Source organism: Myiozetetes cayanensis, unplaced genomic scaffold, assembly GCF_022539395.1.
Source record: "Myiozetetes cayanensis isolate MyiCay16 unplaced genomic scaffold, myiCay2020 scf1, whole genome shotgun sequence".
NCBI lineage: Eukaryota > Metazoa > Chordata > Aves > Passeriformes > Tyrannidae > Myiozetetes > Myiozetetes cayanensis.
In genome coordinates, this window is record NW_026086604.1 from 150685423 (window position 1) to 150702352 (window position 16930).

The 16930-nt window shown below is 67.4% G+C and overlaps 2 protein-coding genes across 2 annotated transcripts in view; one reads left to right on the top strand and one right to left on the bottom strand.

Annotated features, from left to right (window-relative positions):
* SCAP (SREBF chaperone) overlaps positions 1 to 3094 on the top strand; it is a 43608-nt gene extending 40514 nt beyond the window's left edge. Inside the window, exons 21-23 of the mRNA XM_050333826.1 lie at positions 578 to 658; positions 953 to 1159; positions 1798 to 3094. Coding sequence (XP_050189783.1) covers positions 578 to 658; positions 953 to 1159; positions 1798 to 2043 — 534 coding nt within the window. The 3' untranslated portion in view covers positions 2044 to 3094. The remainder of the gene's footprint in view (positions 1 to 577; positions 659 to 952; positions 1160 to 1797) is intronic.
* A 108-nt stretch (positions 3095 to 3202) lies between these two features.
* PTPN23 (protein tyrosine phosphatase non-receptor type 23) overlaps positions 3203 to 16930 on the bottom strand; it is a 36571-nt gene continuing 22843 nt past the window's right edge. Inside the window, 30 exon segments of the mRNA XM_050333812.1 lie at positions 3203 to 3849; positions 3926 to 4039; positions 4123 to 4261; positions 4343 to 4447; positions 4634 to 4815; positions 4984 to 5620; positions 5622 to 5777; positions 5779 to 5959; positions 5962 to 6089; positions 6091 to 6631; positions 6634 to 6941; positions 7097 to 7276; positions 7447 to 7598; positions 7679 to 7833; positions 8128 to 8436; positions 8758 to 8903; positions 9015 to 9080; positions 9323 to 9437; positions 9760 to 9839; positions 10098 to 10156; positions 10357 to 10413; positions 10631 to 10678; positions 10794 to 10925; positions 11477 to 11557; positions 11881 to 12012; positions 12551 to 12600; positions 12729 to 12805; positions 13442 to 13569; positions 13645 to 13719; positions 14611 to 14752. Of these exon segments, the coding sequence (XP_050189769.1) occupies positions 3304 to 3849; positions 3926 to 4039; positions 4123 to 4261; positions 4343 to 4447; positions 4634 to 4815; positions 4984 to 5620; positions 5622 to 5777; positions 5779 to 5959; positions 5962 to 6089; positions 6091 to 6631; positions 6634 to 6941; positions 7097 to 7276; positions 7447 to 7598; positions 7679 to 7833; positions 8128 to 8436; positions 8758 to 8903; positions 9015 to 9080; positions 9323 to 9437; positions 9760 to 9839; positions 10098 to 10156; positions 10357 to 10413; positions 10631 to 10678; positions 10794 to 10925; positions 11477 to 11557; positions 11881 to 12012; positions 12551 to 12600; positions 12729 to 12805; positions 13442 to 13569; positions 13645 to 13719; positions 14611 to 14694 (5163 nt within the window). The 5' untranslated portion in view covers positions 14695 to 14752 and the 3' untranslated portion in view covers positions 3203 to 3303.

Below are 16930 nucleotides of genomic sequence, written 5' to 3' on the forward strand. Positions count from 1 at the left end.
CTCCTTTTCTCCAGGCTGAGCCCCCCCAGCTCCCTCAGCTGCTCCTGCTGCTCCAGCCCCTTCCCAGCTCCCTTCCCTTCCCTGCACACGCTCCAGCCCCTCCGTGTCCTGTAGTGCAGTCCCCAGAACTGCCCCCAGCACTGGAGGTGCCTCAGCAGTGCCCTGGGCCTGTGGCTACACTGTGGTGACACAAACCATGTGCTACTGCCCTCCTGCCCACCTGGGCCCAGGTGCAGCCACTGTCACCAGCACCCCCAGGGCCTTTTCCAGCTTTCCAGACACTGCCCAGCCCTGGAGCTGCAGGGGATTGCTGTGACCCAACACCAATGTCAGGGTCTGTGTTCCGGGGTGTCCCCTGTCCTCTCCCTGTCCCCTTCAGCCCTGCCTTGCCCTGTCACCTCCCAACACTGTGACCTACCCCTGCCCTGGCAGCACCATCCCGAGGCCTCTGGAATCTCTGCCAGGCTCTGGGTCTGCCGGGACAGGGATCAGGTGGGATCTGCTGGGTCATGGGGAGCTCAGGTGGCACCACCTGCAGCAGCTGCCCCGGAGCTCTCACCTGCCTGTCCTGCCCCAGGTGTTCCGGCTGGAGGACTCGTGCTGCCTCTTCACCCTGCAGGGCCACTCGGGAGCCATCACAGCCGTGTACATGGACCAGGTATAGGGGCTGGGTGTGGGGATCATCCCTGAGCCATCCCTGAGCCCACCCCTGAGCTACCAGCTCAGCCCCAGTGACTCACCTGGGCCCCTCCTGTTGGAGCAGGGACCCCCTGTTCCTGCACTCCAGGCCAGGGGGTGAGCAGGGCTGAAACGGGGCCTGAGCCCCTGAGGAGGGTCTGCCCCCACCCCCCAGAAAGAGGAGGGGGAGCCCCCTGTGCTGTCCAGCCCTGTGTAAATGAACTCAGGTGTTACCCCCCCCTCGGGGTCCTGACCTGGCCCGGTGTCCCTGCAGACCATGGTGCTGGCGAGTGGTGGCCAGGACGGGGCCATCTGCCTGTGGGACGTGCTGACGGGCAGCCGGGTGAGCCACATGTTCGCCCACCGCGGGGACGTCACCTCCCTGACCTGCACCACGTCCTGCGTCATCAGCAGCGGCCTGGACGACGTCATCAGCATCTGGGACCGCAGCTCGGGCACCAAACTGTACTCCATCCAGCAGGTGGGGCCTGGGGGCACTGGGGAGGGATAACCAGGGCATCGGGGAATTCTTGAGGTTGGAAAAACCCTCGGAGACCACAGAGTCCAACTCTTCCCCAGCACTGCCAAGGCCACCACTGATCATGTCCCCAAGTGCCACATCCACAGGGCTCTGAATTCCCTCCAGGGATGGGGACTCCACCCCTGCCCTGGGCAGCTGTGCCAGGGCTGGACAACCATTTCCAAGAAGGAATTTTCCCAGTACCCAACCTAAACCTTCCCGGGCACAACCTGAGGGCATTTCCTCTTGTCTTTGTCCCTTGTTCCCCAGGAGCAGAGCTCTGTCCTATTCCAAACCTGCAGGGCTCAGCTCTCCCCATCCCAAACCCAGGGCCCAACTCAATCCCATCCCAAACCCAGGGCCCAACTCGATCCCATCCCAAACCCAGGGCTCAGCTCTCCCCATCCCAAACCCAGGGCTCAGCTCTCCCATCCCAAACCCAGGGCTCAGCTCTCCCCATCCCAAACCCAGGGCCCAACTCAATCCCATGCCAAACCCAGGGCTCAGCTCTCCCCATCCCAAACCCAGGGCTGAGCTCTCCCCATCCCAAACCCAGGGCTCGGCTCTCTCCCCTTTCCAACCCTGCCTGTCCCCCACAGGAGCTGGGCTGTGGCGCCAGCCTGGGCGTCATCTCCGACAACGTGCTGGTGACGGGGGGCCAGGGCTGCGTGTCCTTCTGGGACATCGGCTACGGGGACCTGCTGCAGACCGTGTACCTGGGCAAGAGCAACGAGGCGCAGCCGGCGCGGCAGATCCTGGTGCTGGACAACGCCGCCATCGTCTGCAACTTCGGCAGCGAGCTCAGCCTGCTCTACGTGCCCTCGGTGCTCGAGAAGTTGGACTGAGCAGGAGCAGGGCCAGGCGGGACCGAGGGGGGCTCGGCCCGAGGGGACGGGACTGCAGCTCCATCGCTCCAGCTGTGCCTCAGGCACCTTCCCACCCGGCAGGGCCCCACCACCCTGCTCCTCTCCCTGTTCCAGCACCTTCCCTGTGGTCCCGGGGGCTCCTGGGCAGTGGGATGGTGCAGAGGGACACAGGGGGACACAGGGCAGGAGAGGGGAAGCAGTGATGGTGGTTCCTAGCACTGACCTGCCCAGGGCACGGAACAGCCCCTGGAGAGCCCCGGGGGCAGCGGGGAGAGGGCTGGGGCAAACCCCCCGGGCATGGCTCAGCCCCCACGTGCCTTAGGGTGTGGCAGGGCCCCCAGCCCCGCCCTGGCTGCAGCAGCCCCGCCCTATTTATTTATACGCTGTAAATAGTTAGTTATTATTTATTGGGGCAGGGGGGCACGGGCGCCAGCACCCCCCTCACCCTGGCACAGCCGCCCTGCCTGGTCCCTCCTGCGCCCCATTTGCAGCAATAGCACCTTCCTCCTCCTCCTCCTCCTCTTCCTCCTCCTTCTCCTCCCACTGCAGGGCCAGAGGAGGCTTTTCTCAGGTTGGGAGGGACGGGAGCCTCGCCCACCCTCCTGCAGGTGCTGGGGAGGGACCCCTGGGCAGGGGGGCACCTGAAGGACACCTGAGTGGGACCAACCACGGGCAGGCACCACCCTGGGCACGGGGCTGCCCCCAGAGCCCCCCACCCACCCCGGGCTGAGGGCTGCGCTCCCCTGCCCCACTGCACTACAGGCCCCGCTGCAGCCCCTCCCCAGGCCAGGGGTCCTCACCCGTCCTGCTGTGCCCCCCAACGCCGATGACGCCTATTCTTGACCCCCGGTGATTGTAGAGGTGGTGCCGGCCCAGCCCCGGGGGCCCTGCAGCCCCGGGGGGCCCCCCAGGCCGGCCCCCGTGGGTGGCCTTCGCCCAGCTGTACCTTTGTGCTGTACAGGGGACGCTTTTTGTACCGACCGTGTTTTATAACGTGTGCGAGAACGCCCATTAAACGGAACTAACCCGAGCCTGGCTGAGCCCCTGGGGTGCTGACCCCCCCCGGGGGCAGTGACACCCCCCCTGGGGCACTGACCCCCCCGGGCACAGCCCCCGCCCGCAGCAGCACCAGGGCCCAGCCGATAAACTCGCTTTATTTTAGTAGCAAAGAGCTGAAAAAGTCAGTTCTACCTGGAGTCAAAGTGGGGCTGGGGGGGGGCCGGGGGGCCCCCACCCCCCTCACGCCTTGTTGAGTGTCCAGAGGGGGTCGAGCATGCTGAGGGGGTCGTCGCTGGGCCGGGGTCCGCGGAGCCCCTCGCCCGGCTGCGCCTGCAGGAAGTTCTGCTTGTTCATGCGCTGCTTGCCCTTCAGGGAGGCGTCCAGGCTGAAGGCCTCGGGCGTGAGCGACGCCAGCAGCTCCAGCGAGGAGGAGGAGGAGGCAGGGAGGGCGGCGGGGGGCTCTGGCGGCCCCCCCGGCCCCTCGGGGCTCTCCCCCACGTGGTTGCTGCTCTCGGTGTCACCCTGTGCCTCGGGGAGGGGTGGCCCTGGGGCCGGGGGCTCAGAGACGGGGGCACCGACACCATCCGTGACACCGTCGGGAAGCACTGGCAGCGCCTCGGGGTCCGTGGGGTCCGGAGGGGGGGTGGGATCTGCCCCCCAGGATCCCCCGGGCTCTGTGCTTGGCCCCCCCGGTTTAATGCTGAGCTTGGCAATGGTGGCCTGGATGGAGCTGATGGGAACATCCCCCCCCAGCACCAGGTCCTGGGGGTCCTGCTGGAAGTAGAGCTGGGGGAGAGCAGCCCCGTGAGTCCAGAGGTGACAGAGCCCTCCCCCACCCCCCGGTACTCCCCCCTGTACCCACCTTGGGCGAGGTGCTGTTGGGGGGCTTGGGCAGCACGGGAGTCCCCACGCCGTGGCGCAGCAGCACCTGCTCCACGTGCAACAGGACGGCCTCGAAACAGAACTTGAGGTGCAGCTGCAGGGGAGAGAGACACGGTGAGATCCCGAGGGCTGCAGCCCTGCCCCAGCCGCCGGGGCGCTGCAGCCCCTGCCCGGTACCTTCTCCTGCAGCATGTGCTTGCGCTGCTGCCGCATCCGCCTCACCAGCTGCGCCAGGTCCGGGATGCCCTTCCCGGCCTCCACCTCCTGCACGGCCGCGTACAGGAGGCAGAAGGCCCCCGTGCGGCCCACGCCGGAGCTGCGGAGAGACCCCCCGGCTGTGACACCCCGAGGGACGAGGGGGAACCCCAGCCCGCCCCGGAGCTCCATCCCCGCTCACCTGCAGTGCACCACGACGGGCGTGTGGAGCGGGCGCTGGTGCAGGTAGTGCCCGTGCACCTCCTGGATGAAGCGCAGGAGGCTCCCCTTGCTGTCAGGCAGGCCCCTGGATTGGGGGGGACACGTTCACGGGGGATCCTTGCCTTCAGTCCCCCAGGAGGGGTCAGGGCTGCCCAAACACCCTCCCACACTCAGAGCTCTGGTCCCACAGCCCCCATAGCACATCACGGCTCCCAGGCCCTACTCCCCCGCCCTGTCACCCCCCAACCCCCCTTGCTCCCCCGTTCCATACAGCTCAGGCCAGGAGGTGAACTGGAGGTGGGCCACGGTGCGTTTGAGGCTCTGGTCGCGGTACTGCAGGGTCAGCATCCGCTCCACGTGCGTGGGGGTCACCCGCAGGCTGGTCAGCACCAGGGTCAAAGGGCCGTGAGCCACGGGCTGGCCCCGCTCCGACGGGAAGTACCGCAGCACTTTCTGCCGGGGGACGGGCGTCAGGACACCCTGCCGGGGCCATCCCCCCCGCGGGACCCCGCCGGTGACACCCGTGAGCAACACCAGGGTGAGAAGCACCGGGCAGGGTGTCCCATCCCCGGGGACCCTGCCCCGGCCGCCCCCGCTGTCCCCACCCGGGACGGGACGCACCTTGTCCAGCTCCTGCTCGGACACCAACATGACGACCACGGAGACCTTCTGCTCGTAGATCATGAGCCAGAAGTCGGCGGCGGTGCCAAGCAGCGGGGCCTGGGTGGCGATGAGGGCGGGGCAGTACGGGGACAGGTCCTCCACGCGGCTGGCATTGATGTAGTCGTCCTTGCCCGAGCGCAGCACCACGCGGTTTCGGTCGTAGGGCATGATGTCCTGGTGCCGGTTCTTCATGGAGTAGCAGCGGGCGATGGCGATGGAGCGCTGGCGGGCGTCCCGCTCCTGGGCCTCCTGCAGCTCCTTCCAGAGCGCGTCCAGCTCGGAGCCGCCGCCGGGCGCGGGGCTCTCCAGCCGCTCGGCCGCGGCCCGGAACCGCTCCAGCTCGGCCCGCAGCCGCTGCACCCGCTCCGGCTCCGCGTACGGGTCCGCCTCGATCACCTGCACGGCCCGCGGCCGCTGCCCCTCCTGCGCGCCCGCCTTGGTGGGCTGCAGCAGCCCCCCGGCCGCCGCGCCCCCGGGCTGGCTCTCGGGGCTGGACGAGAGCAGGTCGGCGGGGCAGGGGCTCTGCCGCGGAACGGCGGCCCCGCGCCCGGCCGGCAGCGCGGGCGGGGCGGCGTCAGGGCTGCACGGGCAGGGCTGGCACCGGGGAGGGGGCCGGGGATGGGACCAGGGGGCCCTGGACCACCACGGCGCCCGGCACGGGGCTGGGAGGGGGCGCCTGGCTGGGGGCGGCCATGGAGCCGGGGGGCAGCTGAGCGCTGGCGGGGGCCGGGCTGGGGCAGAAGGGCAGCGCGGGGAGCCGGGGGCACCGCCGGGAGCCCCCAGCGCCGGGGACCGGCCTGGGCAGGGGCCCTGGGGAAGGGCACGGTCCCCGGATGCGGGGCGAGCCCCGGCGGGGGCAGCTGGTCCTGTCCTGGGAGCTGAGTAGAGCTGGGGGGCAGCGGGGGCTGCCCAGGGGCAGGGGGCAGCTGCCCCCGGGACCAGCGAAGGGCTGCTGGGGAACTGGGCTGGAGGGGCCAGGGAGGGCCGGGGGCGGCTGGAAGGGCAGCTGGGCCTGGGCCTGGCCCGGGGCAGGAAACGGCCCCGGGGGAACTGCTGGGGGCCGGGGTGGGGGCGAAGGTGTGGGTGGGCTGTGCCGGGGGAAAGGCGTGCTGAGCCGGCGCCACGAAGGGCTGAACCCCCGCCGCAGGGTAGGGGAAGGGGGCCGCGGGCCCCCCCGGGCGCTGGGGGGGGAGGAAAGGGCCCGGGGGTCCCCGCGGAGGGGCAGTGCAGCTGGAGATGGGGGCCTGGACACTGTCCACCGTGGTGGTGGCTGGGCGGGCACCCGGGGGCTCGGGGCCGCCCACCCCCGGCTGGGCACCCAGGGGAGCCGCCCCGGGGCCGGGGGGGCGGAGCGGGCCGGGGGCCCCCCCGGGCTGGCCCAGGCCGTAGACGGGGGCGGGCAGGGCCCCGTGCTGGGGGGACGAGCGCGGGGGCAACACGTGGGGCCCCCCAAACGCCGGCTGTCCCGGAGCACGCATGAGGGGGGCGGCCGGGAAGAGCTGGGCGGGGGCAGAGCTGGGTGCCGGCCCGGCCGGGGCCGAGGGCTGCAGGAGCGGCCCTGGGGCTCCCCCCGCAGGGGAAAGGGGCTGGGGGTCCCGGGCAGGCGGTAGTGCCCCGGGAACGGGGGTGTGGGGGCCAGGGGGGGCAGCGGGGCACTGGCCACCCCCCCAGGTGGCACGAAGGGCTCAGGGGGCCGTAGCCCCCCGGCCAGGGCGGCCAGCGCTGGGGGGGGCAGCTGTGCCAGGGGCCCGGGCAGCAGCTCCGGGGGGAGGCTCCGCAGCTCCTCGGGCAGGTCCGGCAGCCCCAGGGAGCCCAGATCCGTGGCCTCGGAGCCCCCGGGCTCCAGCTCCAGCGCCTTCTTCTGCAGGGGGGGCTTGGGGGCTGTTGGCCGGGGGGGCGGCTGCTTCTTCAGCTCCCTGGGAGGGGCAGGTGGAGCTCAGGGGGGGCCGGGCACTGCCCACCCACCACCCCCTCCATGGGCACTGGGACCCCCACACAAAGCAGAGCACCCCAAGGGCCCTTCCCCCCTCCTGGGGGTCTCCCCCACCACCAGGCTCTGGGCAGCACCCACCTCTCGAGCAGCTGCTGCCGTTGGGCCTGGCTGGCCTGGCACGCAGCCCGCGCCCGCTCCAGCAGCTTGGCCGCCTTCCCCTCCAGGTCCGTGTAGAAATCCTTTCCCTCCTGGGACTTCTTCATCAGGTCCTCATAGGCCTCGTAGGAGGCCACCAGCGTCTGGACGGTGGTGTTCCACCTGGGAAAGGGGCACGGAGGGGATGGAATGCTAGGATAAAAGTAGATCCCAGCTCCAGGCTTCTGGGGCACCCTCCAGCTCCCCCTGGGAGGGACAGGACAAAGCCACCAGCACAGCGCCCAGCAGAGGGGTGGGACTGGAGGAGCCAGGGGGGAGCCCCCCGCACTCACTTGTGCTCCACCTCGGCCAGGCCCTTGCGCACGGCCGCGTACTTGACGTTGGCGTCGGTCAGGGCCTTGAGCACGTTCTCCTGCGCCGCCAGGTTCTGCTCCAGGTACACCTTCAGCTGGTCGTACTTCCTGAGCTGCTCCTCAAAGAGCTTCTGCGGGGACAGGGGAGGGCCCGTGGGGCTCGGGGCCGGAGCAGCCCCCGAGGGGCACACAGGGGTGTCCCCAGCCCCACCTTCATCTCAGAGCGGTCGGTGGTGACCAGAGAGGTGGTGATGTCGTCCTTCTGGATCATCTCCCGCAGCTGCTGCTCCAGGGACATCCGCTGGTCCCGCATCTCCTGCACCTTGGCCAGGATTCGCTTCAGGTTCTGCAGCACCTGTTTGTCGTCTGAGGGTGGGACGGGGTCAGGGGTTGGGCCATGGGACAGTGACCAGGGCTCTGTCCCCAAACAAGGCCCCACTTGTCACATTTCCAGGGGGACAAGCCCCCACCCAGCTCACAGGGATGGTGCCAGTGCCCGATGACACACAAGGACCCCCAGGGGGGCACAGGAACAGCCCTGCCTCCCCCAGCCCAGGGTGGCACATCCAGCCTCAGGGGGGTATAGCCCTGCCTCCCCCAGCCTGGGGGGACACAGAAAGGTGCAGCCCTGCCTCCCCCATGCCAGGGGCCAGGCCTCACCTTCGCTCAGGGTGGGGGTGGGCAGCGCGGCCCGGACCTGCTCCAGGGGGCCGCCGAGCAGGCGCAGGTTGCCCAGGTGCAGGTTCATGGCGCGGTGCAGCTCGGTGTTGGTGAAACTGGCCTTCTCGTGCAGCTCCAGGTACTTGGAGCACTCCTTGCTCACCTCAGCCAGCCCCGGGGAGGACCCCGGCGCCGGCGGGACCCGCCCCAGCAGCTCCTGCAGCTTCCGCTCCTGCGCCTCGTCCTCCTCCAGCAGGTCCCGGATCTCCTTCAGCGACGCCTCCACGTCCGTGAAGACCCCGGAGAGCACTGGGGAAACACACAGAGCGGGGCTGGGACACCTTCCAGCTGCTCCAGGCCTGCAGCCAGGCATGGACACGGCCTCCCAGGATTAAACCCGGCTGTGGGCAGCCCGAGGCAGGGATGTGGCAGCCCAGACACCGGGGTGGTGGGCACTCCTGGGCACCTACCCCCTCAGGGTCATCCCCCTCCCCTCCAACAGGGGAAACACTTTGGGATTCAGGACTTTATACCAGCCAAGAAGCAGCCATTGGTGCAGCCATTCCCAGTGCCAAGCTGTGGGCAGGGAGCAGCGCCACCCCCACGCCTCCCAGGGCCCTGTCCCCTCACCCTGCATGGACTGGACGAGGTTGCGGACGGTGTCGGGGCGCACGCTGAGAGCGGCACACTTCTCCATCAGCACGGGGGGGATGTGGTTGTACATGTCCAGGTTGTCCACAGTCTCGGGGTCCAGCTGCATGGAGTCCATGAACTGGCTGTGGGGCACAGAGGGGTCCCTGAGGGGTGGCCCTATCTCCCCCTGCCAAAGTCCAGGACCCTCAGGGCCCCTGAGGGGTGGAAGGGCCCCACCAGTCCTGCTCACGTACTCCAGCACTTCATTCTTGGCCTCTATCTTGGCCATCACGTCCCGCAGCAGTTTGGCCTTTTCCTCACTGTGAGGGGACAAAACATCCCATGAGTGCAGGGAAACTCCTCCCACGATTCCTGAGCCCAGGGGTCCCGGGGTTCCCTGAGCCCTGGTTCCCCCTGGGGACTGGCTGGAACCTCGTCCAGCCCTGGGGGGGCCACACACGGCTGTGACTTTGGTTCCCTCCAGCTCCCCCAGCCTGCAGAGGCCAAGCTGAGACAGGGGGTCCTTGCTGGGATCCACCCCCCCATCCCACCCCACACTCACCTGTACAGGGACGAGGCCTCGTGGGCAGCCATGGGCACCAGCTTGGCAAAGATGTCGGGGCCGGTGACCGCGGGGTCCGTGGGGTTCACGGGCAGAGCCTTCACCAGGGGGGCACCTGCGGGACACAGCCCTGGCTGGGACTGCTCCCACACGGATCCTTGGGGGTCCCACAGCCCTGGCTGGGACTGTTCCCACACGGATCCCTGCCCCTGGGGTCCCACAGCCCTGGCTGGGACTGCTCCCACACGGATCCCCAGGGTCCCACAGCCCTGGCTGGGACTGCTCCCACACGGATCCCTGTCCCCGGGGTCCCACAGCCCTGGTTGGGACTGCTCCCACACGGATCCTTGGGGGTCCCACAGCCCTGGCTGGGACTGCTCCCACACGGATCCCTGTCCCTAGGGTCCCACAGCCCCTGAGGGTGCCCCACTGCCCACCTTTGACGGACTGCAGGGTGTCCAGCGCGGGCACAGCCTCGTGGTAGATGAAGTCGTTGTCCTTCTTGGCAGAATTGTACCTGGAATTGGGAAGCGATGCCTCGTCAGGAGCAGGGGGAATGCAGCTCCCTGAGCTCGCTCCAACTGGGACCAGCCCCCCAGGTCTCCCAGGATCAGTCCAGCATTCCCACAGAAGCTGTGCATCCCCAGAGCCTGGGGCAGTGCCAGGCTCTGCACTGGGGACACCAGGGACGCTCCCCAGGCTCTCTGTCCCCCGGCATTCCCAACTGCTGGAGAAGGACAGATGCACCACCCTGGGGTGCCCCATCCACACTCACTTCCCACCGATCACATCCATGGTGAACCTCAGGGCTTCCTGCACAGTTTCGGGCTGGCCCTGTGGAATTGAGAGCAGAAACCACTGTCAGTGTTCCCAGAGCCCCCCATGCACCTCCCACTGTGCTCCGAATGGGAACACAGAGGCCTGGGGACAGCTGAAGCCTCCTAACCCCATCCCAAGCCTCCCCTTCCCAGCCTGGCAGCCCAGGGCCCAGCTCTGGAGCGGGAAACCCCCAGTCCCTGCTCCCAGGAACGCACCTTAGCTAGCTTGATGGCTTCATTGAGCTTATCCAGAGCACTCTGGAAGTAGATGACCTGTGGAGAGTGTGGGAATTGGGGTCGGCACAGGAGGAAATGTCCCTGTCCTGCTCAGGGACACCAGTCCCTGAGGGCCAGAGCTTCCCAGGGCTTTCCCAGAGCTCCCAGGCACCGGCAGGACACAGGGCACAGGTGAGACAACCTCTTCTGAGACACAACCCCTTTCCCAGGACCACGATCCAGAGCCTGGAGCGGATGACACAGCCCCGCTTACCCTTTCCCCAAACTTCTGCTGCTCCTCGGCCTGTTTGCCCATGTGCAGCTGCAAGGAAACAGGGATCAGAGCTCTGCAATCCAGGGAGAGCTTCGAGAGGGGCAGGAACAGCCCAGGGATCAGCCCCAGGTGGGACAGGGGCCCTGCATCCCTCCCCACTCACGTGGGCCACGGCAGCGAAGTAGTAGATCTTCATCTGCACCAGCTTCTTCCAGTCCTTCTGGATCTTGCCCAGCAGCGACGCCGTCTCCGAGTTCTCCAGTGCCCGGCAGGCCTCCTTGTAGTAATCCACCACCTGAGGGGGGACAGGGCTGGGGACCCCGGGAACACGGACCCCAGGGACCCCGGGAACACGGACCCCAGGGATCCACAGCAGGGACCCCGGGAACACGGATCCCAGGGACCCTGGGAACACGGACCCCAGGGATCCACGGCAGGGACCACGGGAATACGGACCCCAGGGATCCAGGGGGAGCCACCGGCACCAGCACAGGGATCTGGATCGCCCGGAAAAACGGCCGGTGGGGAACTCAGGGATGTGTTTGGGATCAGAGCCAGGGACTGGGGACATCACTGGGACACCTGTCCCCAGCCCAGGTCGCTCCAAGCACTGTCCAGCCGGGCCCTGGACACTCCCAGAGATGGGGCAGCCACAGCTTCTCTGAGAAATCCATTCCAGTCCTTCACCTCCCTCACAGCCAAGAATTCCTTCCCCATATCCCACCCAGACCTCCCCTCTGGCAGTGGGAAGCCATTCCCTGTGTCCTGTCCCTCCAGACCCTTGCCCAAAGTCCCTCTCCAGTTCCTGATCCCTGGACCGTGCTTGGAGCAGCTCCTGGAGCTCACCTGGGCACTGATCCGGGCCACCAGGAAGCTCTTCCTGTTGTCCAGCATGGACTTCTCCAGGAGACACTCCTGTGCCTGGCCCTGCCAGGGACAAGAGGGGAATGTTCAGTGTCCCCAACCCTTGGGACACCCCAGAACTCCAGCAGGACCCCCCAGCTCCAGGCCTCTTTCCTGACAGCTCAAGGATGCACAGGAATATCAGTCCTGAGGTACCCAGAGGGTCCAGGAACGTCATGGAGCCTTCCCTGACTCCCATTGCTCCCCAAAACCTCCTTTCCCCCTGGAGGGAGCCCAGATTCCCCTGTGGGACACTGGGGTCCCATCTCCTTGGATCCACAGGGAACACCCAACCCTATGGACACAGCTGGAGGTGTCCCAGTGTGCCCAGTGCCCCCAGTTCCCACCAGCATGAGGTTGATGTTGAGGCTGAGGATCTGGTGGCTCATGTCCACGCTGTAGGAATGTGGGAAGTGATCCCGCAGGTAGGTGAAGGCACCAGCAGCACACTGGAAGTGGGTGCAGGAAACCTTCATACCCTGAGGGGATGGAATTGTTTGGGTTGGAAGAGACTCCCCAGATCATGGAGTCCAACTGTACCCCAGCACTGCCAGGGCCACCACTGACCGTGTCCCCAAGTGCCACATCCACAGGGCTTTGAGATCCCTCCAGGGATGGGGATCCACCCCTGCCCTGGGCAGCTGTGCCAGGGCTGGGCAGCTCTTCCCAGCAGGAATTTTCCAGTATCCAACCCGATCCTCTCCTGGCACAGCTTGAGGCCATTTCCTCTCCCCCTCCTCCCTTGTTGCCGGGGACCAGAGCCCGACCCCACCCTGGTTTCACCCTCCTGTCCCCCCCAAGGTCCCCCCTGAGTCCCCCCAGCTCTCCCTCAGTCCCTCCTGGTGCTCCAGACCCTCCCCCAGTTCCCTTCCCTTCCCTGGACACGCTCCAGCTCCTCCATGACCTGTTCCCAGAGCTGCCCCCAGCACTCCAGGCATGTCCTCCCAGCACAGAGACAGCCCCTGCCCTGTCCCCCCTGTGTCCAGGCAGAGCTCTGAGGGTCTCAGGGGCTGTTACCTCCTCGGACACTCTCTTGTCCATGGCTCCCAGCATGGAATGCAGTGCTCCTGTGGGGACAGGGCGGGTTCAGCAGGGCAGGGACCCCCCAGCAGCCCCGGGAATGGAACAGGGAGCTCCAATCCCACAGGATGTGGGAGCCAGTGGGTCCCAGGCAGGGAGGGGTCCCGTTGCTCACCCAGGTTGTAGAGGACACAGGCCTGCTCATACTTGATGTCCTCGTGTGTCACCGCCTTCCCCGAGAAGATCTCGGTCCTGGGGGGAGAAGGGGTCACAGCACAGGGAGCAACCAGGGAATCCCTCAGGAGGAGGATGTGTCCGGAGCCCTATTCCCCAGGGATCCCTGGGAACCCCCTGCACAGGACACTGCTCCCCAAAGGTTCCCTGGGATCCCTCCATTCCCCCCTGGGGCAGGACACTGATCCTTAAGGGGTCTGCAGGACCCCGTTCCCTCAGGGATTCCCCAGAGCCCCCTATGTCAGGACCCTGTTCCCTAAGGGGTCCCCCAGAGCCCCCCATGCCTCCCTGGCACAGCATCCTATTCCCCAGGGGTTCCCTGGGACCCTTCTGTGCTACCCTGGAGCAGAACCCCATCCCCTAAGGGGTCCTGGGACACCCCTGTGCCAGGACCCAAATCCCTAAAGGGTCCTCGGTATCCCCCCATGCCAGGCAGGACCTCGAGAGTCCCCAGGATCTCCCCGTGCCACCTCAGGGCAGGACAGAGTCCCCCTGGAGGTCCTCAGGACCCCCTGTGAAGGACCCCACTCCCCAGAGGTTTTTGGGACCCTACTGTGCCACCCCAAGGCAGGACCCGAACCCTCTCCCCACGTGACAGGCACTGCCCCCACCGTGTGACGGGCACTGCCCCACCCTGCCCCCCTGCCCCCTGACCATGTGACGGGCACGGCGGCGTCCTGGCCGGCTCCCATGGGGATGCGGCTCTGCAGGAAGTGCAGCTGTCCCAGGTACTTGCGCAGGGTGCTGCAGCCCTCGAAGTCCCTGGGCACGCTGACGGCGCTCTGGGAACAGGGGGCAGGGTGAGGGGGGGCCGGCAGAGCCCCCCCAGGGCCCCCCCCGGGCAGGGTGTCCCTCACCTGGCGGAGCAGCTCCAGCTTGCGCAGCTCCTCGTTGTAGTTCTCGGGGTTCTCCCCGTAATTCTTCAGCACAAACTGCGGGACGGGAGGGGTGTGAGGGGCTGGAGACCCCCGGGAGGGCCAGGGGACCCTTGGCTGGGCCTGGGGGCTCGGGGAGGAAAACACTTCGATCCCCTGAGAGGCGAGTTCCATCCCCAAGGGCAGGGGAGGGAATCGGGAACTGCTGAGCTTGGACAAGGAAGTTGAGGGGAGGGAGAAGTCCCCGCCGGACCCCGCAGGCGAGGCAGGTTGGGGGCACTCCCAGGCCCACCCGCGCCCCGTGTCCCCCCCTCAAACGGCGCGGGGAGCCCCCCGAATCCTCCTGCCCTTCCGCCAGCCCCGGCCCGGGGAGCGCCGGGCAGGGCTGGGCTCGCTTACAGCTGCTCATTATCGGATTCATTACTCCATTACCGAGGTCCCCCCAGACCTCGGGGGGCTCCGGTAAGGAGGTATCCCCGCCCCAGTCACCCCTCCCCGCCCGTCCCACCACGGGGCCCCGAGGGTCCCCAGCGGCCCTCCCGGGTCGCCCCTCTCCAGAACCCCCGACCCCTGCCCTGCTTACAACGCCCCAGCTCCACCTCCCCGCTGCCCCAGGGACCCCTAAACCCCCCGCCGCTCTGCCCTTCTCCGGGCACCCCCGAGCCTCACGGACCCCAAACCCCCAGAGCCCCTGGCCCAGGCTCCGACCCGTCCGTCCTCCCGATCCCCAGAGCCCGCCCCAGTCCCCAGCCCCCAGGCCCCCTCAGCAGGCTCCGACCGTCCGTCCTCCCGTCCCCAGACCCGCCCCAGACCCCAGCCCTCCCCAGACGCCCACCTCTCCAAGCCCTGCCTTCCCCCAGCACCCCAGGGACCCCAGCTGGCCCCGGAGCCGTGACCCCCGGGCCACAGCCCCCCTGCCCCTCCCAGCCCTGCCCCCTCAGGCCCCACCTTCTTGACGGCGGCGTTGAAGGCGAACTCGCCGGCCTCCTTGAGGTCGAGCCAGATCATGGGCATGCGAGGCACGGCCTCCATGGCGGCGTGGCCGCTCCCGGCGATCCCGGCCCCGCTCCCGGTGATCCCGCTGATCCCGTGATCCCGATCCCGGCCCGCCGGAACCGCGCGGGGGCTCACGGGACACCGAGTCCACGCGACACTTCCGGTTCGGTTCCCATGGCGACGCCCCGCCCATCGCGGGGCGGGATCAGAGCTGTTGCCATGGAGACGCAGCCCTCGCTGATAGGCGGGAGCGGGTGTGACCATGGTGACAACTCGGGCGCTGATTGGACGATACGGGTGTAACCATGGCGACGCTGCGAGCGCTGATTGGAAAGGACGGGTGTTGTCATGGCTAAGCTCCGCCCCGTGGGGCGGTTGCCATGGCAACCGCGAGTGCCGGGCGCCGCTAATTACACTGATAATCAGCTCACTAATTACCCCTGTCCTCACCTTCCGTGATGTACATTGCGGCCTCCAGGACTCCTGGGTGGTCCCAGGGATGCCCCATCCTCCCCCCAGGCCGCTTCCAACAATGTAGAACAATCACAAAACGGAGTCTTTACGATATTCCCTTCCTTTATTGAACTCCTTAATTGAATGATTCGATCCATTAATTAATTGAGCCATTAATTTATCTGCCCCATTACCTGACTACTCGGCCCATTATCCGAATGACCCCACCGGTTCACTGAAGGATCTGGTGAGCTCTGGCACAGGAGCAGCCCCTGGGAGCTCCCTAGATCCCAGAGGGACCAGAGCCACCTTCTGCCCCCTCCACACCCAGTCTGCCCAGCACACTTGTCCCAGTTTTTCGGGCACAGGGACACCAGGATGTGGTACAGGGACCTGGGGAAATCGGGATGCAGGGACACTGGGGCAGTGGCTTTAGGGACATCAGGATCCAGGGATGGGACAGTGGACCTCAGGGACAGTGGGCTGTAGGGACACCAGGATCCCAGGGACAGTGGGCTGTAAGGACATCAGGATCCAGGGACAGTGGGCTGTAGGGACATCAGGATCCAGGGATGAGACAGAGGGCTGTAGGGACATCAGGACCTGGGACACACACACAGAGCGAGTCCAGGAGACCTTGGGCCTGTCAGGGACAGGGGGACACAGGAGAGTCCCTGCTCCCCTGGGAATCCCCTTCCAGCACCTGGAGCCCCTCCCCACAATCCCATTTGATCCCAGTTTTCCCTACACCAGAAGGAGAACAAGGCTCTCACTGGTGACAATCACGGGGTCACGTTTAATGTCCTGCTTCTGGGGCGGCTGGACCCACGTTCTGCCCCAGAGAAAGTGCCCCATTGCCCCAGCTGCTCCCTCCATCCATCCTGCAGATGAATCCTGCTGGGATGAGCTGCCCAGGCCTGGGCAGGGGGGTCCCAGGTCAGCATTCCTGGGGAATTCCAGCTTTAATTAACAACAGCTGGGTTAATTAGGGTGACAGGAGCACTGCACCTCCTTCCTGGGCCTTCCCCAATCCCTCTGGATGGCTGGAGCAGGACCCTGGAACAGGAAAGGGTGGGAGGTGACCGGCCCTGCCTGGGGCTTCCAGGGGTTCCCCCCACCCCCTGGAGCAGGGATGTCCGGGGTTCCATGACCGCCCCCGGGAAGCGCCGGGAGAGGCCTCAAACATTCCCGGGATGCTCTGGCAGCGCTGCAGGAGTGGCAGGGGCCACGCCAGGCCCCCCCACGCTGGAGCCTGCGGCGGGAGGGGCTGCGGGGTCCCGGACACGGCCGATCCCGGGCTCTCCACAACAATGGGGGGCTCTGGGAAGGCGCGGCTGGAGCGAGGGGGGACACGGGCACCGCCCGGGAAGGGGCCCCGCAGCCCACGGGGTCACCGGGGACGTCCCAGAGCCACCCCGCCCGGCACCCCCGCGGGATCTCAGCCCCCCCCGGGGCAGCCGAGGGGCTGCACAGGGAATTCCAGGGAATGAGGGAACGAGGGACGGGGCAGACCAGCGACAGCTCACCTGGACACTCGAGAGATCCCCGGGATGGGGGACAGGGCTGCGTCCCAGCCACGGCATTCCTGCGGGATTTCAGCCCCGTGCCAAGGGCCCAACCCTCGGCAGCGTTAATGAGACAGCATTAATTAACCGCAATTAGGTCAGTCCCGGTGACAGGGCCTCTGAATCCGCCTCCTCCTTCTCGGTGGCTTCGAACGCGGTTGGGTTCCCGGAGGGAGCCTGGAATGGGGAAGGGCAGGAATGGGGAAGGGCAGGAATGGGGAAGGGCAGGAATGGGGAAGGGCAGGAATGTCACC